We start from the raw sequence: 26435 nt of genomic DNA on the forward strand, positions 1-26435 counted from the left end.
GCAGTGTTCTGAGTGTTGAGGAAAATACAGTTTGCAGAGTACAGCTTTTCTCGGGAGGGCAAAAATAGGATGCAGGAAATTTTCCCCCTGTTTTTGCAGAGCTCTGCTGTTTCTCCCCCGATACAAAACCAGCGAGCTTCCCCGCAATTTTTTTTTTTTTTTTTTCTTCTTCTTCTTTTTTGGCCGTGGCAAGGCAAACCCAACTTATCTGGTGGCATTAAAATGTGTGCCTGTGAAAACAGAGCCCTGCTTTTGACACCCACCTCACGGCTCCGTCCTGTGCCCTGCATTGATTCACTGCTCCCCTTTCATTCCCCACTCCATGGGCACCATCCCCATCCCTTCCCTGCCTTCCCCTCCTCTCCTCCCGCTCCGTCCGCGCGCCTCCCGTCAGCAACTGGAAATTGTTATCGATTAATATTAATATTAATATTCGGCGTGTTTGTGAAAACGCCTCTCCCCCGCTGCTATTAATCTGCCGTGTTAATAATGGCAGGACTCCTGTTCGGGACCCTGGGGAAGCCACAGTGAGCGGAATGACAATGAGACGGTGACAACAGCCCCAAAGGCCGCGCTTGGCAGGGCCGTGAATTCCAATGGCGAGGGCTCCTTTTGGAGCCTCACAAACGCTTTATTCTCGCTCCATGGTCTGACATCCAGCACCGAGAGAAATCTCCAGCACGGGCTGTTGGTTTTTGGAGAGCCGGCCCGAGTGCATTTCTTTATTTATTCTAACTAGGTAGCGTTTCTCCCAGCAGAGAATTTTCTCTCGCGGTTCGTTTCCAAAGTTCCACTTTGCTGCGTTTTCAGCGGGGCTGGAGCCTTTCTATAGATTTTTTAAAGGGGAGGGGATTTTGGAGCAAAAATAAGCAAACCACTGCAAAGCAATGACGATTTTTCTGCACCGAGTGGAGCTTTTCTCCAGGCTTTCCTTCTCTTCCTTCCCTGAATTTTTTTTTTTTGCTGTTGTGTTATTTCTATAGATTCTCCCCAAATGTTTGTTACCACTCTGGTAGTACACTGCACATATCTTGTGAGACTTCACTATTTATCCTGTAAATAGTTCAGAGACAGAAATCCCAAAGGCTGATAGTTTTTCCAGTGCCTTTAATAATAAGATAGCAAAGCTTTTTTGGTTTTGTTTTTTTGGGTTTTGTTTTGTTTTTTCTTAAAAGGACCAACTTTATCTACCACATCCAAATATGGATCAAATCAATATTTGGACACAGCACAAATTGTAAAAAATGTCAGCTTGAATTCAAATATGAAACAAAATTGTGGATTCAGGGAGATCAGGTGAAGCAAAGTTACGGACAACAAAGAACAACAACAATATTCTCTGCAGAGTTTGATTCTAAAAGGATCTTATGTGGAAATATTTTTGATGCCTGGTTGAACCAGACTTTTACTGGAAATATAATACTGGCATTTAGAGCAGAGTAATTTGGACACTTTCCCTGCTGGTTTTACTAGAGGAAAATGGGTATTAAGAAACACACTGAAATACTGTTTCGAGCTTTATTCTTCATTTCTGCCAGCAGAAATCCCTTAATAAAAGAAAACACTTAATTTTTTTTTTTTTTGCTTAAAACCAAAGGCACTTGAAATCCTTAATACCTGTTCTACTCACAGCCAAGTTCTGCAGCAACTGCTTTTAGAATGTTTATTGAAAAATGCACCCGATTAACTCTGCTCAGTCCTCATCTGCTCTCACTGCTCCTTTCGGATCTGCTTTCTGTTTCTTTTTAATAAAAGGACTTGAAGCTGCTTCGAGAGGTGCAGTTCCAGCTAAGACAAAGCAGGGCATAAATGCGAAACTTAAAAAATGAATCTACAAAGTAAGCACAGGAAAGGGGCTGCGTTTGCAAGGGTTTAATTTTTATGGGAATCCTTCTTCCTTTTCACTCATCCTGCCTCCTCCTCCTGCCTCATCCCTCACTGTCCCTGCAGTTCCGAGTATTCCTCGGCAGTAAATTGGGTTTTTAATGTGTTCTGCAGCAGTTCTGCACCAGCCAGACCCAGGGAAGTTCTGTGTATTTTGTCCTTAAATTCCAGCTGCAAAGATTTGGGCAGCAGAGCCAGACTCAGCAGTACCTGGGGCAGGTTCCTGTGCTGGGAATGCTCAGAGCTTGCTCCTGTCTGGAATCTTACACAAGGATGTGCTAAAACTCGTGGCTCCTTCAGATTTCATTTCAGTGGCAGCTATAAATAAAAATTTCCATGTGCATCCTGGCAAAAGTGAGTGTTTGGGGCTGTCTCTGGGGTATGGGGAGCTTGGCCAGCAGAGTTTGGAGCAGCTGATGCAGAATCCTGTTCACCCCATCAGCATCTTCCTGCTTCTTGAGCATTCCCAAAATTCTGTGCTTTGTAGAGTGGAAGAGAAACAGAATTAGTGTTTTAAGGGAACCAAGCTGAGAGTGGAGTTTGGGTTTATGCTGGAGCTGGGCTGGTGGGTTTGTTGTGGGATCAGCTCAGATCTGACTGAGAATCCAATAATTTGAGGTTGGCAGGGTCTGAATTTTCCATGCACACCCATTTAGTGGAATTTGACTTGTCAGCTGGACAAAGCCAGCGACCTGTGGCTCGTCCTGTCACAACTGTGCCACCATTCCAGCTTGAACAGGGAATAGGGAAGAGCAGATCTCACCCACAGCCATTTTGATTGTCCTGATTCCTTTTACCCCTTTTACTGAGTATTCTCAGGGAGCTGTGAGAAACTCTGCATATGATCTAAGGAAGAAAAAGGATCATTTCACTGAGAAATAATCTGATGTGTTTGGTGTGTCAGTGTCATGTGATGTTAAAGGCTCAAGACTCAGGAGGAATCCAAAGGGAAGGATACTGGAATTCCAAGCTAGATATGTTCAGAAAAGTTGGCAAAACCACAGCAAGTTGTAGCAGAAGTGCCCAATGAAGTGGAAAATTAAATAAAGGTTTGTGTGAGCAGCACCATTTCTCAAAGGTAAAAACAACCCCTGTGACATTCCCTTGGCACTGTGGCACGGGGGCAAAACCACTTCCCACTCGTGGCCACTTCCCTGCCTGGATATTTATTGCCCAAGCTTTTTTTTTTCAGCTGTTAAATTTGTGAAAACGAAGGGGTTTTGTGAGTGAACAAAAGAGGGAAAAAAAGTCATTTCCTAATAGTCATTTAAAGCAGAATTTCTTCTTGCTCTGGCAGCAGTCAGAGGTGATGTGGAAAGCTGTCAGAGCATCCTCTGAGGACCTGGTCCCAGGGGGCTCCTCATGGCCAGGCTCTGGTTTGGGTGCTGGATTCAGATCAGTATCCACCAGCAAATGTTGTAGGTCCCAGTACAGCTTGGATGGAGGTGGAGGAGAAAAGTTCTTGCAATGAATGGGATAAGAAATTGGGTGATGGGCTTGAGAATCTTAAACAACTGATCGTTTATTGTCCTTCCCTTACAGCATTCTCATTTATATTGTCCATGGGTGGGGGAAAAGCCATTTTTGTATGACCTTGAAGCATTTAATGCTTCAGCCCCATCCTTAATGGCATAATTGACATTTGTAACATTTTGTCACTAATCTGCATCTTTTCTGGCAGAAGTATTTCACACAAACTTCCAGGGAGGGTGTTGCACAATCCGAGCCACAAAGGCACATTTCCCTGTCACACAAGGCTCAGGAAAAACGTGGCTGGTGTTTGTAGCACCCAGAAGTGAGACCCCCCTGGGAATTCAGGCATTTCCCTGTCTGCAGGTTCAGGTTTGCACCCAGCAGGGAGAAAAGGCTGGGAAAGAAGTTGTGGATCCATGAGGAGGGTGAAATTTTAGGGAGAATTGTAATTTCTTCTCATTTCGTGTGGGATTTAGGGGGACTCAGAGTGCTCAGGAATGCCAGGACTGACTGACACCAACAGTTCCCACCACCCTGAGGGACAGCTGGAATTTTTGGGCTGTTCCTGCCAGGCAGATGCAGCAGAGCAGGGCCTGAATTTGGGATTTCCTATTGTATTTCAGCTGTGGCCATCAGGTGGCAATCTGACCACTGGGATCCTTCTGTGCTGGAGGCACTTTGGGGTGGCTGCTCCTTGGGTTTTCCGAGGTCCTTGGTGATTTTAGGGTCGTGTCTGCCAAGCTCTGGGCTGTGCCTGCTGCCAGCTCCTGCAGGGCACAGAGAAATGGGCAGCGAGGCTCCTGCAGAATTCCCCACGGGTTCATGGATGGAGGGCAGGTGTTCCTCAGAATTCACCTGAATTAAGGTGAGATGAGCAGCACAACACCCCGAGGTGATGAACCCTGGCAGCAGTAGTTAAACACATCCTTAATGGGAATATTTCCTTCTTGGTCGAGCAGGGCTGTGTTTTGATGATCTGGCCTACAAAAGGAGTCCCAAAAATGACTTTATTTTCTGTCTGAGTCCACAGAAATGCAGACAGAATCCCATCACCCCAGAGTTAGAAATGTGGGTGATTTTGTTTACTGGAGGGGTGAAATAAAGAATTATGGAGTCAGAGAATGCCTTGGGTTGGAGTGACCTTAAAAATTACCAATTCCAGCCCCACTGCCATGAGCAGCTCCCACTAGACCAGGTTGTTCAATGCCCCTCAAGATATTGCTCAAATATTACCCATCTTCTTCCTCAGCAGCCATTATATCAGGAATTGTTTGGTTTGGTTTGTTTTCTTCCCTGGGGAATATTTCTAAAGGAAAATCACACAGTGCAGGAACCTCAGGACATCCATGGAGTGTAAAAGTGGTGGTGACGTCCCTCTTTGGGCTGGAAAAGATATTTGAGGTCACCCCATTGCTCTTCCAGTAGAGCCAGAAAATGGAAACAAATCCCAGGGAAGTCCTGGCCTAATGAATATTTTCCTGATAATAATGTGTATATATAGATATATAAATAAAATTATTATTATTATTATTGTTATTATTATTATTATTATTATTATTATTACTACTATTATTATCAAGCAGTTCTAGACAGCACTGAGGTTTTAATACTCACATGTAATTTTAAACTCAGAGCTAAGAATGAGCCACAAAGTTTGGATAATGATGGAAAAACCCTTCCAACACCCAGTTAATCCCTAAGGAAAAAGTACCTGTTGGTCTGTGCCTGTGTGGTTCCATTCTTAGCTACAAAGTCCTCTGTGAATATTTGTATTTTCTACTCTTCTTTGGTATTGCCTTTGGGCCTGAGGCTCCAGGTTCTGAGGCAAAGTGTGAGCTCAGTGGGTGCCTCTCATTCTCCTCTTTGCTTAGAAAATAAAAATACTTGGTGATCAGGCACTGCCTGCCCAATAGAAATTAATTCTTGGGATGTTCTTTAAGCGTTCCCAGTGAAGAAGTCAAAGCAGCTCTTTGCAATCTGTGAGTGTAAAAAATGCTCGGTCATTTCAGATAATTGGGTATTTCCACATCAGAATTAGATATACAACAACAATAATTAAAACAGGAATAACGACAACAATGACAATAAAAATAATAATAAACATATTAAAAGCCAAATCCACCAAACCCACCCCAAAACCAAACACATCATTTCGCCTGCTGCCATTTCCTTTAACATCAGCCTTGCTTTTGCTTTCATCACAGCTGCTAAATAGATTATTCATGAGGTCTCTTACCACCAACTAAACCATCCCTGTCATTGTTGCCAGCCCCTCATTGGTGTCACACAGATTTTCAGCGTCTGCCCATATCTGATTATCTGTGGAAACAACCTTTCAATGAGCCTTTTTATCCAGTCATTTCACCAGGGAGCTTTGGGGGACTAATTTTAGTTTCATGACAATAACAATAAGGTCAAGTTGTATTTCTGTGCTGCTTTTCACCCAGGCAGGCATTCCAGAGGGGCAGATGTGGGGCAGGGTGGTTGTCACCGTTGTCACCAGGGAGTGGCCACGTCCAGCTCTCCATGGCAGCCAGCTGGGCTGGGATGGAGATCAGGAGATGTGGGGATTGCTCCTGGAAAACGGGATGTTCTCTGCTTTTTTAAATTTTTTTATTTATTTATTTAATGTGGTTTTTTTAACTTAACCAGTTGAGGAATATCTGGGGGAAAGCTGAGAGGAGCCCTGCAGGTGAGGAGTGGCTCAGTGGGGACAATCTAGAAAATTCTGCAGAATCATCAAAACTGAACCCCAGCTGCCAGCTTTTCCCCAAATCTCTGGAATAAATACAACATCTGGAGAAGATCAGCTCCCTCACCTGTGGGGCTCAGCCTGGGGAAAAGGAGGCTCCAGAGGGACCTTTATTCTCCTGACAGGAGGGGGCAGCCAGGTGGGGATGGGCTCTGCTCCAGGGGACAGGGACAGGAGGAGAGGGATCAGCCTCAGGCTGTGCCAGGGGAGGCTCAGGGTGGGCATCAGGAGGAATTTCTCCATGGAAAAAAGTGGTCAGGAATTGGAAGGGGCTGCCCAGGGAGCTGCTGGTGTTCCCACCCCTGGAGGTGACACCCAGTGCCCTGGGCTGGTGACAAAGTGGGCATCAGTCACAGCTTGGATTTGATCCTGGAGGTCTTTTCCAACCTCAGGGATTCTGGGATTCTGTGAAATCCACCTGGCAGTGCACAAACAAGCGGCCAGGTCTGGGCACAGCTGGGATTTTCCCTGGCAGCCCTGGCTGTTAATCAGTGCTGGGTACAATCTGCTGATCTCAGAGTTGGGTTGTGCTGAGGAACCCAACGTTCCCACATCTGCTGCCACAGACACCACCTGGAATCTCTGGGATCACACCTATCCTCACCTGAATTTGTTGTTTCATTGTCATTTCTTGCCTGTTGACACTCCCTGGTCATTTAACAACTGAAAAGATACATTTATCTATCTTTTGATGATTCCTCTGGAAATATGAGGTCAGATGAAGGATCAGCTTCACTGTTAATTAAAATTTAATCGGAACTGCCCTGGTTGTGCCATAGAAGAAATTAAATTAAGGGTGTTCAGTAGTAAGGTATCTTTACACTTTACTTGTACCCTCTGGACATTTTCACAGGTCGTGCTCCAATAAACCCAGTTTTGCTCTTCAACTCAGTTGGAATTCCTGTTCCTTAAGTGCAAAAGAGGCTAATCATAGAGCAGAAAATAATTTGACTTGCTAATACTGGGTGAGAAAACATTTACTGCAACCACAAATATTTTCAGGATGATGGAGTATCTCATGTTCATGAAAGCTCGGTTCTGGTGACATGTTTGAGTAGGGAGGGCTGCACTTTCTAGCAGAGGAAACCCATGTCAACTGCAGCAGGCAGCTCCCTGTTCTCCTGCAAAAGCTGGAGCAAGAAAAATGTTGGCAGAGGAATCAAAATCCTCCTCTTTAGTCGAGTCTGCCACCAGGTTTCTTAGGCATGAACTCAGGAAAATCTTTATTAGGCATAAAAAAAAAAAAAAAGAACAGGCTGAAGGGGGAGATGTGTCTTGCAGACAGAAGGTGCATTCTGAGGTTAGCGAAGAGATGAATTATAAATACCTCAAGTCGAGCCGTGCTTTTCCAGCTATTCTTCCCTGATGGCAGCTAGCTGGGAGCCAGTGAAAAGAGTGATTTTGGTGGGGTGCTGCTCCCCCCGGTGACATCAGGGGTCAGGCATTAACTGTGCCCTGCAGGAGCGCCCACAAAGCGGCGGTTGTTGGGTTTGTTATCGTGGTGGGAGCTGCTGAGCACGCCCCTGCTGCCTCATGGCTCGTGGAGACAGGGCAAACCTGCTCCCAAAATACTCCCAAAATACTTCAGCTGGGTGACAAATTGTGTTTTTCTTTTCCCCTTTTCATGTTTTGCTCGCCCACCACCACCCTTTTTCACTTTCTGGATGAGAAAGCTCCGTTTTCATTCCATGAATGGCCTGGCTTAGAAATTGATTTCCCTTGGAAAAATCCCCAAACTTTATTGCCCTCTGTGGGTCCAGGGTTTTCACTTGAGGACAGGGGGGAATTGGCTTCAATCTGACAGAGAGTAGGGCTGGATTAGAGATTAGAAAGGAATTCTTCCCTGTGAGGGTGGTGAGGAGGTGGCACAGGGTGCCCAGAGAAGCTCCAGGATCCCTGGAAATGTCCAAGGCCAGGTTGGATGGGGATTGGAGCAACCTGGGACAGGGGAAGGTGTCCCTGCCATGGCAGGGGGTGGCACTGGATGGATTTAAGGTTCCTTCCAAGCCAAACCACTCCAGGATTTGGTGATTGCAGAGCAGGGATGCTCTGTTACACCTGCAGGGGTGCATGGCTGAGGTGTAGCTGGGAGCTCACAGCCACAGCTGCTGGTGTGGGACACACTGAGCAGGAACCCCAAACAACAGGCAAACACTTCTTACCAAACTTGGATTTTACCCAAATTTATTTCTGGGGGGGTCTTTTGTTGTTTTGTTTTTTTTTTTTTCCCTATTACAAAATACACTGAGCCAGTTAAAGCAAGAAGTGGCTACAGAGAACCTCAACCACTCTTCTGTGTTTTCTTCCCTCTTTGCAAACCTGAAGTGCAAACAGCAGAGGAGCCCTGATCCCATAGAGCACAGCAGGCTGCAGTGAGCCTCCCCCACTTCTGCAGCACCCCACGATCAGTGCCCTCACCTCAGGGTTTTATCCTTTAGAACCGTGCGAGCTCGGCTTAGCTGTGTCCCAGGCAGAGATTAACCAATGTTCACGTGAGTATCTCAGTGTGTTTTGTTCTGCTGTTTCCCCTTTTAGGTGACAGCGAGATTGTAAATAATATGTACGAGACCGACCCCGATCTCCTTGCTGGAGAAAGCGCAGAGGAGGAAACTGAGGACAGTATAATGTCCCCCATCCCTGTGGGACCTCCGTCACCCTTCCCCACCAGTGAGGACTTCACTCCCAAGGAGGGCTCACCCTATGAAGCTCCCGTCTACATTCCTGATGACATTCCAATCCCACCAGATTTTGAACTCAGAGAATCTTCGATCCCAGGGGCAGGGCTAGGGATTTGGGCCAAAAAGAAGATTGAAGTTGGGGAAAGATTTGGACCCTATATGGCAGTACAGAGGAGCACATTAAAGGAAACAAACTTTGGATGGGAGGTAAGCGTGTGGAATGTGGGCACCACATTCCTTTGTCTTCTCTGCCAAGTGTTCATGGAGCTGGACTGGAGCTGGTGGCCTGGGGACAGAGGTGGTGACTTTGCTGATGCCGTGTTCCCCTGAGTAACTCTCCACCCCCATTACCTGAAGGATTTAAAAAATCAGCAGAAATCCCTTTTAAGTTCCCTTCCTGGCCCACAAAAACTGCTCGAGCACCGTTTTGGAGTCTGTTTTTGAATGATGTCGGGTCACTTCATCAAGTGCTTGTCATTTCCAAACGGTGTTGGGGAGTTGTCGTGTGGAGGGAATGGGATTAATTGCATCATGTTTGGTGGTTGGGGCTGTTACCTTTGACTCCCAGCCCGTGTCAGCAGTGCAGGCATTATTAACTGGGCAGGGGAAAATAGCATGTACCCATTAACAGCCCCCATGTTCTCGAGTTCTTGTGCTGCAGCAAAGATGGAGAAATGTGAAAGTCATTTTTCCCCAAGAGCTGAACAAAACCCAGCCTTCAGCAGGAAACAGCTCTGTCCCACAGCTCCCATCTTATCTCTCTCCCTGCTTTTTTAGGCTTGTCCCAGAAATCATCTTACCCTCTTCTGCTCCTGTATTCTTGATTAGAAAATACCTAGATCCATAATTAATAATATGAAATATTCATTAAGAGTGAAGTGTTTCCTGGGATTTCTGCTCTGTGCTCACAGTCCTACCCCAGTGCCCATTATCCAATTCCTTCTCTCTAGCCCCAGTGCCCACCCCACCATTCCATCCCCTGCTGCCAAGGGAGCTGCTGGCCCTTGTCCTGAGGACAAGGCTGTGGGGGCAGAGAGGTTTCCTGGCAGGATTTTGCTGTATAATAGGTGAAGCCTATCCCAAAAAGTTTAAGCTGAATTTTCCCTCATTTTCCCCTGGGTGAAGCAGTGACTTTTCCCTTTTTCTCCATCAGCCACTACTGGGATGAGCTGGTTCACAAAATCCTGGAGGATTTACAGGGTGGGAAGCAGCTGAGGGCTGGAGCTGTAAGGTTTTCCCAGGAAAAGGCACCAGTGCAGTGATAAAACCCTGTTTTCTTGGAAACAGAGGTCAGAAAGACCAGACTGAAGCACTAACAATTTAAATTGTCTCTGATTATATTTGCACTCTTGATTGTGAAGTCAAAAATCACTGAGCAGCGAGACCCAGCTAAGCCCAGAGAAGCAGGTCCAGATGTTTTTGTTTTGTTTACTTTTTCAATGTGTCTGAAGTGCAGGAAACAGCAAAAACCTCCTGTTTTAAGAATGAAACTCAATTGTGTTTTGTTGCTCTGCAGTAGGAAGTGTCTGAAGAGCTAACATCAGAGTTTGGTTGAATGACTGAGTGGAGTTTCCTTTTCCTTCTATCCTAGTGCAGGGGAAAGAGGGGAATTCAGCTGAATTTTGATCCCCTCTCTCCATTCCTCAGAAATCCCTCTTGGTGTTGGCTTCTGTTGTGAATATCATTGCAGAATATTTCATAGGTATTGCTGTATGAGCATCACAAAGGGAAGGGGTTGGGGGGAAAAAACCCTTTTGCTTTACTGGCAATAGATGGTCTGGTTCAGGGGGGCTCTAGGTGTGAGCAGCTAGAGATTCCTGAGGAAGGTTTGATCACTTCCAGGTGTCTCTGAAAATGAGGATAATTTTCCTCTAGGAATATGCCATATTAATTATTTGTAGGCTGAAATATGAAAGATGAATCTTATTTTTCTGACCCAGTTATTGATAGGTGGCATTTGCTGTTTCAATTTACATTTTTGTTGGTTATTTTGTTTTAAGGCTGATTTTTAGGAACAAAGTGCAGTCCTCATTGGCTGGCAGAAGTCGAATGGTGCAAACCTTTTTTTTCCTATGACCTTGGCAAAACGTTGTCCTTGTATTTCATAATTCTGATAAAAGTTGCTGTTTACACTCATGATTTTCAGAAAGGCTCCTCACATCCCCACTGTGCTGTGTGCTCTGATAGGAGCTGCATTTATCAATTCCCGTTGACTTTGTGATACAATTTGTTTTTGTAGTGTAATTGAGCAAACTTTCCCTCTCTGGGGCACTTCTCCCATCCCAGCAGCTTTGCTTTGTCCCCTGCTGTGGCAGGGACATTTCACACCTCCAAGGAAGAGCTTTGTCCTCCCTCAGGTGTCCTCAAACACTCTCTGCTCCTCCTTGCAGGCACCTCTTGAATTTTCCCCTTCCCCACAGTGTTCAAGGACATTTCAGGGATCTGTTTCCATTCAGTGCCTTCAGAATTCCACTGGGGACAAACACCCACAAATCCCTTGGTGAGCTGGGCAGGAATTGATGGGATAAGCTCTGTCTGCCGGCTCTTGTGGCTGAGCCCTGCCCTTGGGGTGGGAGGTTGGAAAAGCCCTGAGGTGTTCCAGGCAGCTCTACCTGATGGCAAATTGGGAAATGGTCACTCGGGATGTGTTTGCATCCCCTGCTGTAAAATTGAGCAGGCAGGAAATGGGCAAGGAGTGAAAAAAAGGGAAAGGGGAGGAATTCTTTGTCACCCAGTAACTTGTTGGATTTTGCTTCCATGTGCTGTGGTGATAAGTTCAACAAATCAGAGATTTGTAGGATCACAAGGAATGTTCCTTCTGCAGTTTAACATTGGTTTTTTGGTCAGTATTTCTCTGGAATTTCTAGTTTTGTCATGAACTTTGTGGGTTGAATGTTGTTGTAAGACTTCCACACAACTGCTTGTTATGGCCAATTAGAATATATTCCATTTGAATTGCCTCTCATATTAGAAATTTTCTTCAGGAATTGTATCTGTTCTTCACACCCAACCTCTTCTCCATTCATATTTCTCAGTTCATTTCCTGTAGTTTATAATCTTGATAATCCCACTTTTGTGCACACCTCATTCCCTTAACTCTGAAAACCTGGTCTTTGTGTTTGTTTGTTTTTAGGGATCATCAGCTCCTTAATTTAAACAGTGCTTCTGCCTTTGGCACAAGAACTTCTTGCCCTTCATCACAGGAAATTTATTGTCAGGCTTTGAGTAAACTGGGAGTTCACTGGGAGTGGAATTGGCTGCAAAGTGGCCATTCCTCAGCACCACCTCAGTTCTGCTAGAAAACACTGATTTTGTTGTCATACAGGACGTGCTTCATAATTAATGTCTGTTCCTTCTGATTTCTGCATTTAAAAAAAAAAAATAAACAACATTTTGTGGGTCGGAAAATGTGCTATTGAGGGCTTTGATGTGGGAATGGATCTTTCTCCTCTGCCCAAGGATTGCCACTGCAGAAAGAACTTTCTCTTTTCAAACTCCAGGAAGGGCAGGTTTGTGAAAATGAAAATGAAACAGAGCAGTGAATTGCACCTTGAAGTCCTCAGGAAATTCAGTTTGTGTTTGGAGGCAGAGTTTCCATCTCCAGACCTGGTGTTACTTGCTGAAACTTTCAGCTTCACTCACTCATAGCCCAAAACATCCACGGGAGTGCAGAAAGCTGTGTTTTATCTGCCATACCTCGAAAAAAGATGTGTAATTCTCTTTGTTGTAGGTGTTTTTCCTTTCAGGCAGAGCAGGGCTGGCTGCTGATGGTTGGAACACGTGTCCTGCCTTATCTGCAGCACAGCCTCCTATCTTTGCTTTGCTTTGCTTTGTGGGACATGTTTTAAAAAATATTCTTTGAATGAAACCACACCTATCGTTCAAGGGCTTTTTGGACTCGGGATGGCAGCGAGTGATTCACGCTCATGTCACAGAAATAAATCAGAGGTGTCAATCCTGGCCCCCAGCCCCTCCCAGGGATGATTCAGTGGCTCCTGTGCACGACCTGTTGGGTTCTTTCCCTCATTCCCTGACACTGCTGTGCTGATCCTGCCATTTCACCTTTTTTTTTTTTTAATTTTTTTTTTTTTTGTGTGTGTGTGTGCTCTGAAAGACTCGACCCCACCTAAGAGCCCTGTGATTACAGAGTGTGACCTGATTGCATTTCTCCTGCTCCCATTCCCCCAGTGCCAGAGCACAGCACCCCGAATAAATCACAGACTGTTTGTGCTTTATGGCCTCTGGGACCCGAGGAAAATGAAAATAAAATAATTACATAATGATTTCGATCGCTTTGGATAAATAATGGTATTTATCACGGCGCTGTTAATTTTCCTAATTGAGAGAAGAATGAGAATCTCATCCTGGGGGGAAATTTAGCACCTGGGTTGTGGGAGATCTGGAAGCAGTCATGATTTTTAGCTCAGCTCGCTTCACAGGGTAAACACCACTGATAAATGCAGTTTATTTTAATTTATATTTTAATTTATATTTTAAGAGAGGTTATTTGCTGAAGCACAAAGACTTCTCTCAGCTGAAGTGTCAGAGCCAGGCTGCTCCTTTACATAGGAAAAATAAATAAGTGCTTTCATTTCCTACTTGGTGGGGGGGAAGGCAGAACCTGTCCCATGGAAGACAAATAACTGGGGGAAAAACAGGAGCCAGCAGCTGAGGATGCAGCAGAGTCCTGGCTCCACGTCTGGGCCAGGGAAAACTGCTGGGTTTTGAAAAAGTGTCACTGGCTCACAGAGATCCAAACTCCCTATTCCTGCAAAGTTTAAATTTTCAGCAGGAAAAATATTTTTTTTTTTTTTATTTTTCTCTGCTTTTTAGAAATAATTCAAAGTGCCAAGGGAAATTTACTTTATGTGACTGGCCTTAAATGCTGGGAGGAGAATTATACTGCATTTCCTCAAAAGCAATAAATATAAAAAAAATTAAATATTTAAAAAATCTTCTAGATAAAAATACATTTTAAAATTAACTTTAAAATATAAAAATAGGAAGAAGCCTTTAAGCACAGCTTGACCTGTGATGGTTTTGTCATGTTTCCCAGCTCAGGTCATGCAGGAATTCTTTCATTTCCCTTTAAAACTGATGCAGCTGAAGCAGCGAGTTCTTGTCTGTCCTGTCCTAGGCAGAGATGCTGAAAGGAGTGTGAGTCCTTTAAATGAGTAAAGAAATCCCCAAAGATTTTTAAAGAAATCAAATGTCTCTTGCTGGGCTCTCAGCTGTGAGGATGTGATGACATTTCCTGCTCCTTTTCCTTCCCTCACTCATTCATTTTCCCTCCTCTGCCCATTCCCTTTGGGAATGATGTTCCTGCAGCAGCTTCTCTCCCCCAGGGAAAAGGAATTCCTGAATTGCTGTTTTCCAGCCCTCAGCCCTGCTCCTGCAGAAAATCTCTGAGGAATTCTGTGTGTGCTGCCTAATAAATAAACACATTCTGTGTTACCTGCACAACAAACACCTCCCATGCAAGGCTCCTTCCCAATTTCCCACACCTGCCAGGCTGGAATCACTCTGAAAATTAAAGAATCTGCAGGTTTATGGAGAAAACAGAATGTCAGAGCACGCTGGGACTGCCCTTCATAGTTGTTAAGAGCATCCCCACTTAGAATTTTTATACACATGGATATAAACTTTTGCTTTGGACCAAAACTCAGCACTTAAGTGGAAAAAAAAATAATCTCAAAGAAGAAAAATAAGTTCTCGATCTCTAAATCTTTCAGAGGTTTAATTTTTATTTTATTAATTTCAATTATTTTCGATATTTAAATTTTTAAATGAGATTTTTGGGCTGAGGAGGTTGCTCAGCTTTGTACATGCTCAGTGCCATCCCCTTCTCAGGGAGCAGCTCTGGGAGAGCATCAACATTTTTATTTTCCCTGCAGGATCTGAGCTTTGTTCTGGTGTCAGGGGACCACCACAAGGAAGGGGCAGGCTCAGATCCAGGTGCTGGCAATTGTTGGGCTGTTTCCTATGGCTGGAATTAAAACCATGTCAGGAGGAACAAGGATTGGCTCAGGATTGAGAGGAGGAAGCTGATGGAATCACAGGAGAAACCCCATTGTCTACAGCTCCACATTGTGGGGGGGATTAATTTAATAAATTCGACCCTGGATAAAAGTGAAAAATGCACCTTATGGCATCCAAGCGAAATGGCTGAAATTTGTCCCATTTTTTGACATTTCCCCAAATGCTTCAGTGCCAGGGTTAAGAGAGTAAAGCCTTTTTTAGGCCCAAGAATGCCAAGATAAGTTGCTCTATCTTAGGCATTGGCTAAAACATGGGTATATAAGGAATTAAGGGAAAAAAAGAAGAGACAGGGGAAGGGAATGACTAAGAATACCTCCTGATATTTCTCCTTTATTTCCATAAGGGGTAATAACTCATGAGCAATCCGGCAGAGGGCACTTTCTTTAAATAGAACATTCTGATTCACAAGCAGAAAAAGGAAATAAATATTTTCCTTTCGTCTTCGAGAGCCATCCCTGAATACCAGCTCCTGAAGCAATATTTTATCAGCCACACGTTCAAAAAGGAGAAAGGAGGAAAAAAAAAAATCCCATGAACAGCTCAGTGGTGACCACAGTGGTTTGAAAAAGAGCTTTTTTTTTTTTTTCTCATTGTCAAAAGCCCTGCAGAAGTCAGGGCACTGCTTCTTCCTCTGGAATTTTAACCTGCAGGGAAACCCAACCTGGGTTTTGTCCTCTCCCAGCAAAGCCTGGCTGCTGGAGCCTGGAACACAGAGGGGGGGTTTTGTAAAGGAAATGATCAATAAGGGAAAACCATAAATATACATGGGCTCTGAAGGAGGCAGAGCTCTGGGGACTCTCTCAGAAGCAGCTTGGGAAGGTGGGAGCGAGGCAAAAGAACTCATTTTGGGCTTTTCAGGCTGCACTCAGTTGGTTTTTTGGGAATCAGCCTCATATTCTTCACTGCTCAGAGATGTTCATGGGGGATTGGGGCACTGAGGTCCAGGGATGTGCTCAGGGTCATCAAAGCCTGCACTAAACCCCATCTGAGCTCCTGGTCCATCCTCAAGTCTCAAAGTTCTACATTAAATCTCTTTACCTCAATCTGTGCAATGCAAGAAGTGCCAACAGCGAATTTTCCCAAGTAAAATGTTGTGTTAATTACTTTTAAAGAGTAGGAAAATCACATTCCCTGCATAACTTGGCACCATCCTCCTCTTCCCATGGCAAATACAGAGCAGCACCACAGATCTGGAGAGCTGGTAAATGGAGCAAGACTAACTTTGTTTGGGATTTAGGACTTCACACATTTTGGCACTTCAGTTGCTTCTTGTTTGGCTCTGGAAATGCCAGGGAGTTTTGTTGTATTTGGGGATGGAAATGAAGGGTTGGGTCTATTGCTTTTTCTGAAGGAGTGGGACATGGGTGGACTTGGTTCTTCACTTGCTGACACAGCTCTGAATTATTCACCCTTTCCTCTTTCTGTGTGTTCATTATTCCTCTTTCTGTGTGTTCATTTTTCTTTTTCTGTGTGTTCATTATTCCTTTCTCTGTGTGTTCATTTTTCTTTTCTCTGTGTGTTCATTTTCCCTTTTTCTGTGTGTTCATTTTCCCTTTTTCTGTGTGTTCCATCCCAGCACAGTGCTGGGACCTGTGCAAAACGGTTCTGAGAGAGCTCAGCTCTGCAGAACAAGGGCTGCTTGTCCAGGGAAGGTGTGGAGCTGAGTTTGAGTCATTTTTAGAAACATGAATGGAAGAACCAGGGCTGCAGGAGGAGGGCCTGGGGTCAGGCAAGGTGGGAGGAACATTTCCAGAGCATGGGGGTGTCTTTGGAATGGTTATTCCCAGTCATGGGCTCTTTTTCTCCACTTGTCACCAAGGCCCAGCTGCTCTGTGTGGCATCCCTGTAAAATCTCCACCCTGGCTGGGATGTGAAGCTCTCCTGATTTCCTGGTCCCCTCTGTCCTCAAAGCAAACGGACAAGAAAATCATGGAATCCTAGGAAGGGTTGGAAGGGACATTAAAGCCCATCCATTCCACCCCTGCCATGGGCAGGGACACCTTCCACTGTCCCAGGCTGCTCCAAGCCCTGCCCAACCTGGCCTTGGACACTTCCAGGGATCCAGGGGCAGCCACAGCTGCTCTGGGCACCTCACAGGGAGGATTTTTTTCCTAATCTCTAATCTAACCCTGCTCTCTTTCAGTTTGAAGCCATTCCCCCTTGTCCTGGCACTCCAAGCCCTTGTAAATAATTTTTCTCCATCTTTGTTGTCAGCTCCCTCCAGGGTGCTGGAAAGCCACAGTTAGGCCACCTTCTGTTCTCCAGGCTGGACAATCCCAAATCTCTCCCAGCAGAGCTGCTCCATCCCCCTGCTCATCCTGGAGCCTCCTGTGGACTCTCTCCAGCAGCTCCGTGCCCATCCTGTGCTGGATGCCAGGGATGGAGGCTGGGGGATCTCTGGAGCTGGAATTGGGTTCCAGAGAGGTGACAGTGGCTGTGGTCCTGCACTGCTGGGGATGTGCAGGTTCCATAAAGGACAGGAATCTCTCGGGGGACTCATCAGAGGCACAGACTGGAGGGTGGCTCATCACAGCTCGCCATCATTTACTCTGCTCGCCCAGAGAGAACCAAAAACTATTAAAGAAAATAGAGATTTTTCCACTGAGGAGTGTTTTCACCCAGTGTCCTGCTCCTGCACTCTCCTTGGTTGGGTTTATTTTGGCTGCTCTTGGCCATGAGTTGCTGGGGGAAGAAATCCCTGCATGTCCTGGAAGCGATGCCTGGACCCTGAGCAGCGCAGCCCTGACCTCTCAGAGCCACCTCCGTGTTTGGTGTATTTTATTTTACAGCCTGTCTGGGCCAGGTTCAGCCCCTCTGTGCCCATGTAGCACTGAGACTTTTCCCTCAGCACACACAGGAGGTTCTTTCCTCCCTTTGGCTCTGAGCAGGCAGCCCTGAGCTCCTTCCCTTCCGGAGAGCGCCCTGCTTTCATCGTACATCTCATTGTGCCATCCCTGCTCAATCCTGTTCAAAAATACCTACATCTCACCCTTGTCCCCCACCTCCCTTTTCCCATTTAGATCTCCCTGAAGCCCATTCTCCCTTATCAGCACAGTAATTTTGTGAGCAGAGCTTGGATTTCTGCCGTTTAGGCCCCGGCCATTGTCTGTCGCAGCTGCAGTCAAGATAAACCCTCACCCAGAACAAAGTTGGAATGACCTTTTACAAGCAGAATCTGCCTTGTTTCCCTCCAGACTAATTTATCAGCCTTCATTTCAGCCTAGTCTCTCAGCAGAGGCCTGAAAGAACATTACAGAGAGCATGAATGAACAGGGGGATTAAGATGCTTGGCTAGTCCCTCTTTTTCATCAGACACCTTCTGGATTTGCTGGGATGTAAGCTGTAAATGACCGTAAGTGGTGAACTGCCTTAAACTTGGAGCAAGGGGAAGGCAAGGGGAGGAGGGGGAGCCACCACAGCCAAATGTTTGGAAAAGAAGAGTGATGTGAGGAACTGGATAAACCTCCTGCCTCGGAGGCAGGGAGTGGAGCAGTGTCCCCAGTCCTTTCCAAGGGTTCTGTGTCTGTCCTCAAGCAGGGCAGGGAGGGGGACAGGCTCAGCTCCTTCAGAACTGTTAACAAGGCAAATTTTAACCCAATGTATTGATTCGAAGCAGGTTTTAAAAACTGGGTCACATCCAAAGTGTTTTGGGGCAGCAGAGGAGCAAAACTTTTCTTGTGAGTGGGATTTTAACGCTGCAAGAGAGGAAATTTTTGGAATTGAACTTGACAGGTGTCAAAGATCCCAACAGGAAACCCATGATTCTCCTGTAGCTGACAACAGCCACAGTAAAGTAAAGGAATTGCTGTGAGGAGAGGAATAAATATTTGTCTCTTGAAGGAGGGGAGAGTTGTCAGCTGTATTTGGGGTGAATTTCCTGTCTGTACCACACAGGCAGCTTTAGTGGGACTGGATAATTCCACCCCTAAACACCATAAAACATCAGATTCTGTTTTCCTGCTTACACTTTTTAGCTTCCTTCATCTTTTATGTAATGAAGGAAAAGCTTATTTGACAACTTGCAAACTTTTCTGCTAAATCACATCCTGCTCAGCTCAGTGGGGGAAATCCTTGTCCATCAAACTTGGCTCATTGTGTTTCACTCCTTGGAGTGACTAAAAACTTTTTGCAGGGGGAGAATTCAGTGCAGCCCCAGGGATTTTGGTTGTTGCTGGGGCTGGGGTGGTGCCTTGTGTCCTCTGGCAGGGTGGGAATCCTGATGGAACTGCTGGGCCCAGCCAGGGAGCAGAAATCCCCCCATCTAAAACTTGCATCTCTAGCATTTGATTTGGACTTTTGATATATCAGAACATTTTGGAATGCTTCAGCTTTTGCTGGAAAACAAGGAAGGTGGAGCTGCAGGCGGGGTGTGGCAGCAGTGAGTGAAAATGTGCTGTGGGAGCAGCTTGTGAAATGGGTGATGCTGAACATCAGCCACAGGGTGTCCAGAAATGGGTGCAGGTAAAAGATCAACGTGTTGGAATGATTTGAAGGTTTTAAGCTGTTTTAAGGAGTTATACCTGTATAGTATAAAAACCTATATCCTAGAACAGTATACCTAATTTTTAGGTATTTTAAGGAGTTTACCCCATTCACTGACAGCATCTGGGTCTATGGGACCATACACACCAATAAATCCTCCTGCAGTAATTGGTATTTCCCTTTCTGAGCAATAACCACCCCCAGTGCAGTGCCCTGTGAACATAACAGAAGTCTCCAGACTTCTCCAAACCTTTGCAAGATTTGTGATTTTTATTTAGGCATTTGGGTGAAATTTCAGGCTGTGATTCCTTTCTTCTGTGTCCTGCCCCATATTTGTGTCTTGGCAGCCTTTAGATAATAATATGGAAGGTGTAGGATTTTCAGAGTTAAAATAAAAAAAAATTAATCTAAACAAAAAAAAAAACATAAATCTTTTTTTGGTGGTTGTGTTTAATGCCCTTTTTACCTTAACAATTCAAAACTGCTGCAATCAAGCACTTTTGTAACTTGCACTAAGTTTACTCGTGCTGGAACCAAAAATGAGGGCAACTCATCTCTTAAACATCAACTGAACCATTGTCCCAAACTTTGATTTATGGACACTCCCACCCTCAGCAGTGAAGGATCATTTGCTATTCCTAAGTGGTTTTGTCATTTCCAAAATGAATTTCAGCAGCAGGGCAGGGAGATGGAGATGGGGCTTTTCTGGAGAGTTGTGGAGGCAAAATGCAGATGCTTCAGCCAGGACAGATTATCTTTGGCTCTTGTTCAGTTTTGTGGGAAATGGACAGAAAGAAGCTTAATTTCTTCTAGTCCCCTGCAGCTGTTCTTGGGGTTTAATAAGCATAGAAGGTGATTTAAGGGAAAAAAAGAAGGCAGGAAGTTCAGCTCCTTGTTGAGCTGTCTGTGCTCTTTGGAGCAGAAATTGGGGTTTGCTGCTGAGGGGAGGAGGAGCACTACTCAGATGGAAGTTCAGCATCAGAGATGGTGCCCAAAATGTTCAGCCCTGCAAAACTCAGTGAATGAGCCAAAAAAAAATCACAGGTTAACTTCCATTCAAATAAACACCAGGTCATTTAATTTAGAATATTCAGGGAAGAATAATCCAAGTTGTGTCCAATCTTCAAACTGGGATTGTTGTCTAGGAACAAACAGGATCCTTTTACAGGAGCATTTGAGGAAACTACTGGGGAAAGTGTTTAAATTAAATAAAAGCAAGTTCTGCTTTTTGCAGTGAGAGGTGAATTCCAGAACACAGGAGATCAGGAGGTTCAGAGAGGATGGGGATGGTGTGAATAAAATAAATTCATACATTCATCCCAGCAGGGATGTTCTGTCTGCTCTTATTGTCACTGAAGTTGTCCCAAGGGCAGGCAAGGACCAACCTGAAAAACATCCTTTGGGAGAGAGGGGCATTGAAAGCAAAAATCCCCCGAGCAGGGAGGAATGAAATGTTGCTGAGTGATAACAAATGAGTCCAAGGGAGGAGATAAACCAGGATAAACCAGGGAATACCTGGAGATTTCCCTGGGTGAGGGGGGACACCCAGCCCTGTGAGGATCAGCCCACAGGGAGATGGGAGGCTCCCAGTGCATCCCCACCCCCTGCACTGGTGTCACTGCTCCAAACCCCATTTTCAACCCTTCAATATTTTTGTGAATTTTAGATCCAAGCCAATGTTCTCAGTGTAAATTCTCATCTCGCCTGTGATTTGTTACAAGGGTTTGTAGCTCCTGCTGGAAATTTCAGATTTAGGAATTTGAGCCAAAGTGACTCTTTTCTCTGTCTTTTCCTGTTTTCCAAAGTCACCTCATTTTGTAAAGGGCGTGTGTGTGTGTGTGAAATAAATCAGTGTAAATTTACTGCTCACTATAAATTGTAATTGGCAAGAGTCGGGATATAGCAAATCCAGAATGGGAATGATAAAATACTGATACTGTATCCTTTAATTTATTACCTGTATTATCCACACTCTGTGTTTTCCACTCACTTCTCTCTCCTTCACGAGTTGTGTTTTCACTAGACTGGCATTTTCCTCCTCTGATGAATTAACTGTCAATTGAAGTTAGTGAGATAAATCAAAACAAATGGACACACTGCTCCATATTGACTTTCTCACTGCCTGATTCCCAGCCCCACTTTCTGAGCACGGGGCTGTTGTTATGCTCACTTGCTTCTAAGCAAATGCACGAGAAAAGGAGGAACTGGGGGAGGTGGGTGTTTAATAGCCAGTAATTACATTTTCCCCTGTCTTTGTTTTATCTGGGATCTTGTCAATGATGAGATCTGGGCCATTTACCCAGAAAGAAGGCAACTTGGCATGGTGGGAGAGAGGGAAATGTTAAATGGATTTCAGGAAGCAAACATGGAATTTCAGATCTTCTAAAATGTGATTTTAACCCACGTAAGGAAGGAGTTTTTGGGATAACCATACGAGTTTAGGTGAAGGGTGGACACTTTTTATCAGCAGGGGTGATGTGCAGGATCACTGTAAGAGAGACAAGGCTCTAGTCTGAATCCTGAGAGGTTTATTAACATTTGCTGTGGCAGTTCTGGGTGTAAAATGTTGTTGGGTAAGGGACTCCAAGATGTTGAAGCCTTGGCTTTGTCCCAAAAGTGGCAGAACAGTTTCTGGCTGGTTTTGTTCTATTTGTGCAAATGTGATGAGATCAGGCACCCAAATGATTGGGCTCGTGTTCCTGGTCAGACCTAAAGTTTTATACTTTATTTATAACTATGAATATATATATATATATAACATTTATAATATAGTTATAAATATATATTTATGTATAAAGTAATCAGTGGAATAGGTCTGTAACGTGGATCAAGGCTTCTCTGTTGCAGACATGGCAAAACTCTCTGTGGCAAAAAAACTGATAAAACTTTTCCATAAAAAATTTTGATAAAATCTTTTGCTAACAAAACAGTGTGACAAAACCTCGATTGATTATTTTTAAAGAACAAGAACACAAATGTGTGCCCCTGTCTCCAGCAGTGCAATCTGTGTGTGGATCAAACCCCAGCCACACCTCTGGCTGAGCTGGCTCCTCTGCCAGGGTTCAGTGCTCAGAACAAGCACACGCCTGTCACTGAGCAAGTGTGGAAATTCTTTTGTTATTTGTTTACTTCTACCTTAAACATCTGTGCCTTAACACTCAGCTTTGAAAAGAGCTGGAGATCAAGCAGGTTTTTCTTTCAGGGCTCTCACCCCCATCCTGGGTTGTGTCTTCCTGAGTAACCTTCAGCAAATAAATTTAACACCTTCTCACCTGGAAGGGATCTCCTGCACTTTAATTCAAGAAGTAAAAGGTTAAAAAAAAAAAAAAATAATAAATGTCTGTGCAGAGGAATGGATGGTGGAAAGGGGTAAAGCCTCTCAGCAGTAGGTTAATTGGAGAGTGGAATACCAGTGTAGATGGGAGCACATAGTTTCCTTGGACAATGTGCTAAAGAACTGGGAGCTGGGAAGGACCAGCTGGGATTGTTAGTGAATTAGCTGAAGTCAGAAACTGCTGAATGGAGCAAAGAAGTAAAGGGGAAATGAAGGTTAGGGTATAATTCAGTCTAAATTAGGTGGGCCATTCACAATGCATAAAAGGGCTCTGAGCTTCCTTTCTTGGGGAAAATGGGGAGGAAAGCTCACTTTTATTTGGATGCGTGTTGAGTGGTTGATTTTAAGAATGTGCATACCTAGAGCTACTTTTTGGGAGTGCATTATCCCACATGAGTTTGGAGGAAGCATTGAAAACGGCCATGAGCCTGAAAGACAACAGATTTAGCCAGAAAGCCTCGGGACCCTTGTGCTGCAGCAGCATTTCATTTAATCTCTGATTTCTCTGAAATCCTCCTCATTCCTTCCTTCTACCTCTGCTGGCTTGTTACTCCCAGTGAGCTCTGTACCTGATCCCCCTGGGATCCCAGGGGTTTGGAATCCACCCTGCCTCTGGCCCTCTTCTTTGTGTTATTTGTGATTTATTGCAAATAATAAGAGCTCCTGTGCTTTTTAATCGTGGCTAAGTTTTGTTTCTGAGTGGTTCTCCCATGGAAAGGGATGTGGCAGGCAGCACGTGGTCTTGGAGACTGTGTTTGTTCTACATAAACCTAGGAAAAAAAGAGGGAATTGCATGAATTTAATACACAAATAGTTAAAATGGAAATGGCTCCATGGAGCAGAGGCCTTGAGCCTTCCTGTGTCTGTCTGGGGTGCACTGAGTTCTAATTTAGGAGAGTTTTGCTGCATCCCTTTGGGTGTTGTCTCTGTAAACCTTCAAATCCATTTGCCCCGAATTTGCTTAGAATCCCTCAGAAGGTGCATCATCCATCTGAATGACAAAAAAATCACAATTTTTTTCAATTTTTTAGGTATTTCAGGACTTACAGCCTTTCTGTGGTCTGAGTGTTGTCTGTGAGTGCAAAGTGATTGTAAGTTGGATTTAGGTGATGTGGTTGTGGCTGAGCAGAGCCTGCCAATGGTCTGGGCATCTCCACTGAGAGAAAATCCAAATTTCCTGGTTTGGAACCCTGGAGGATGCTTTGTGTTTTCTGAACCAACTTTCAGAGCTGTTGTGCTGCATCACCAATAATATAAAGTCTATCTGACTGTGGTTTTCTCAGACATAAAATGCTTAATAAGGAATAGAGGGCAGTGATTTTATCAGGGTGGAATTCCAGAAGTGCTAGGACTGGAGGTGGAACTTTTTTCCCCTCGTGCTGTACCTGCCAGAGCCTGGACTCGTTTCTGTGCTCACTCCAAAGGCTTATGTCAAACCCAGTCAATGTAAATGAGATTCAGAACTGGAGCAGCAATAAGTGTTCAATCAAAGTATTTGATAAATCACTTAAACAATCTCGCAGATTGCAAATTCTGTAAATGCAAGTTCTGCACTTATTCAAAACTAGTGAATGTGACAGGGCTAAGAGACAGCAAAGTCAAAACAGCAGGAAGAAAAACTCGGATTCTTTGATGAGATTAAAATACCAGCAATTGCAGAGGCAGGCAGGTAGGGCTGTGCTGCTCGTGGAGCCCCTGCTCCAGCTTTCCCAAGGAGAATTTACAGATGGGATAAAGAAGAGAAGGCTGATTTGATGATTGCAGCATAATTTTACCTTTACTTCAGGGTATGTGTGTTTTCCTTAACGTCTCAAATGGCATAATTTAGCTGGTCAGGAAAGTTTTCTCTCTTATTAAATGGAATGACATGTGACTGTAAAAGTAGGAGAAGGGAAATCTCAACAAAGCCCAGATTGCTCTGAATGCTCCACAATTTTTCTTCGGTTACTCAGACAGGAGCATGAGCTTCCTCAGGTGGAATTTATTGTGGTGAGTGTCTCCACAGAAAAGCTGAAAACAAAGTGTTGAAACAAACTCTTGGAGTTGGCTTCCCCCTGGTTTATCACCCACTGCAGCCACGAGGATTAAATACCAAACAGGTATTTGATGATTTCTTTGCTATGGTTTTTAATGTGTCAAAAAAAGATGGAAGAAATTAAAGTTTTTTTTTGTTTTTTGGGGTTTTTTTTAGTAGCTTCCATAACTAAACCTTGTGTTTTGTCTATTAAACTTTTTCCTGGTTATCAATGAAGAAAGTTTAGGAGATTTTACTGGGAGAGGAATAACTCATTGTCAGCACCAACATGAAGCACAATTTGAAATAAGTTTTCATGGTTACTGGGAAGAAATGGGGAAATGGGATAATTTTTGGCTGTAGCCAGTGTTGAAGTTCAGCATTTTGGTTTTAAAAAGCCATGGTTGGTTTTGTGTGAGCAGTTCAATGTTCCCTCACCATCTTTGTCCTTGTTCACAATGTCAGGGGGGTTTTAATGAGGATCCAGGTGCCAAATTTTGTGTATTGTATATTTTGCTTGCTCCCACCATTACTGCATTCCCAATCCCCAGAAACTGAGAGGTTTGATCACTTCTAGCTGAAATTACAGCAGAAACCTGGAATTTGGGCTGCTCTCCTCTCAGGCATTTATTCCCAAGGACAGGAGCAAGGGACTGATCCCTTTGTCTCCTTTTCTCCACCTGTTTTACTGCAAATGGGAAATGACTTTAATTGGTGCTGAAAACAAGAATTCTGACAGCTCAAACATCTATTTTCAGGCAGCACAAGGCCTTGTTCAGGGAAGTTTTTAAGGACTTTGGGAATATTGAAGGAAAATTCTGTAGGAGTTACAGTGTAAAAGAGTTCCATAGGTAACAGCTGTGAACTTGGACAGATTTTCATTGTCCTGATTTAAACCCACAAATATCTGCATAAACAGACACACAGCTTGAACTTCCAACCCAAAAAGCCTAAATGGTTCCTAGCATCACTCCTTTGCATCCCTTCTGTGTGACCTCCTGTTCTCTGGGAATGCTCCAGGCAGTTCTCTAAGTTAAGCAAGTTTTAGAAGCTACTCAAGTACGAATTATTTTTTATGAATTAGGTGAGATTTGTGTCCACTCAGTAGCTACTGAAAAAAAAAAAATTACTGAAACTGCACTAAAATCCACTTCACACGTGGGTATAATAGTAAAAAAAAACTTTTCCTTTCACTTGAAACTAATCCTTTCACTTGAAACTTATTTTCTGCCCTCAAAAAAAAAAAAAAAAGTAATTTTAAAGCTTTACTAGCAGCACTTCTTTCTCATATAAAATATTTACGTTCAACACACTGAGCACATATTAATTAACGGGGACGAGCAATTACGAGGATTCATCCGAAGCTGTGCACGGCGTGTACGAGGCAGAGTGATTTTAAAAACTTGATTTTCTTGCTGGCAGTGCCTTTATTTTGTGCCGTGGCCATGGCTGTGCTGGGCTCTGGAGGGGCTGAGCTCTGGGGGTGTGTGTGAGCGTGTGTGTGCGTGCGGCTGTTGTTCCTTTCTTCTCCAAATGCTTCACCACAGTAGGCGAAATGGATGAAACACAGAAAAAGAGAGACAATAAATAGTTTCCTAACCTGGCTTGGATAATGGAGAAAGTTCGTTAGATTTATTAATCCTCATTTTCCTTTGGACTGTCAGGCTTGGAGTGACAGTAAAAAAGCTTGTGACGACTTTGGCTAATTTGCACTCCATTCACTTTCTCATGAAAACCCATCAGGATGACTGAAGAACTGCTCTGCAATTGACCTTATTC

At 44.3% G+C, this 26435-nt stretch overlaps 1 protein-coding gene across 4 annotated transcripts in view; it reads left to right on the forward strand.

The window, feature by feature from the left end:
- The window catches only part of PRDM16 (PR/SET domain 16), a 290814-nt gene that overhangs the window by 96943 nt on the left and 167436 nt on the right, over positions 1 to 26435 (forward strand). For 3 of the 4 annotated variants that reach the window (XM_088178594.1, XM_088178596.1, XM_088178595.1), the window contains exon 2: positions 8645 to 8994. The exons of the other annotated variant lie outside the window; for it this stretch is intronic. In XM_088178594.1, the coding sequence (XP_088034720.1) occupies positions 8645 to 8994 (350 nt within the window). The remainder of the gene's footprint in view (positions 1 to 8644; positions 8995 to 26435) is intronic. 4 annotated transcript variants of the gene reach the window in all.

This window comes from Sturnus vulgaris, chromosome 25 (genome assembly GCF_052056855.1).
Source record: "Sturnus vulgaris isolate bStuVul1 chromosome 25, bStuVul1.hap1, whole genome shotgun sequence".
NCBI classification, from domain to species: Eukaryota; Metazoa; Chordata; class Aves; order Passeriformes; family Sturnidae; genus Sturnus; species Sturnus vulgaris.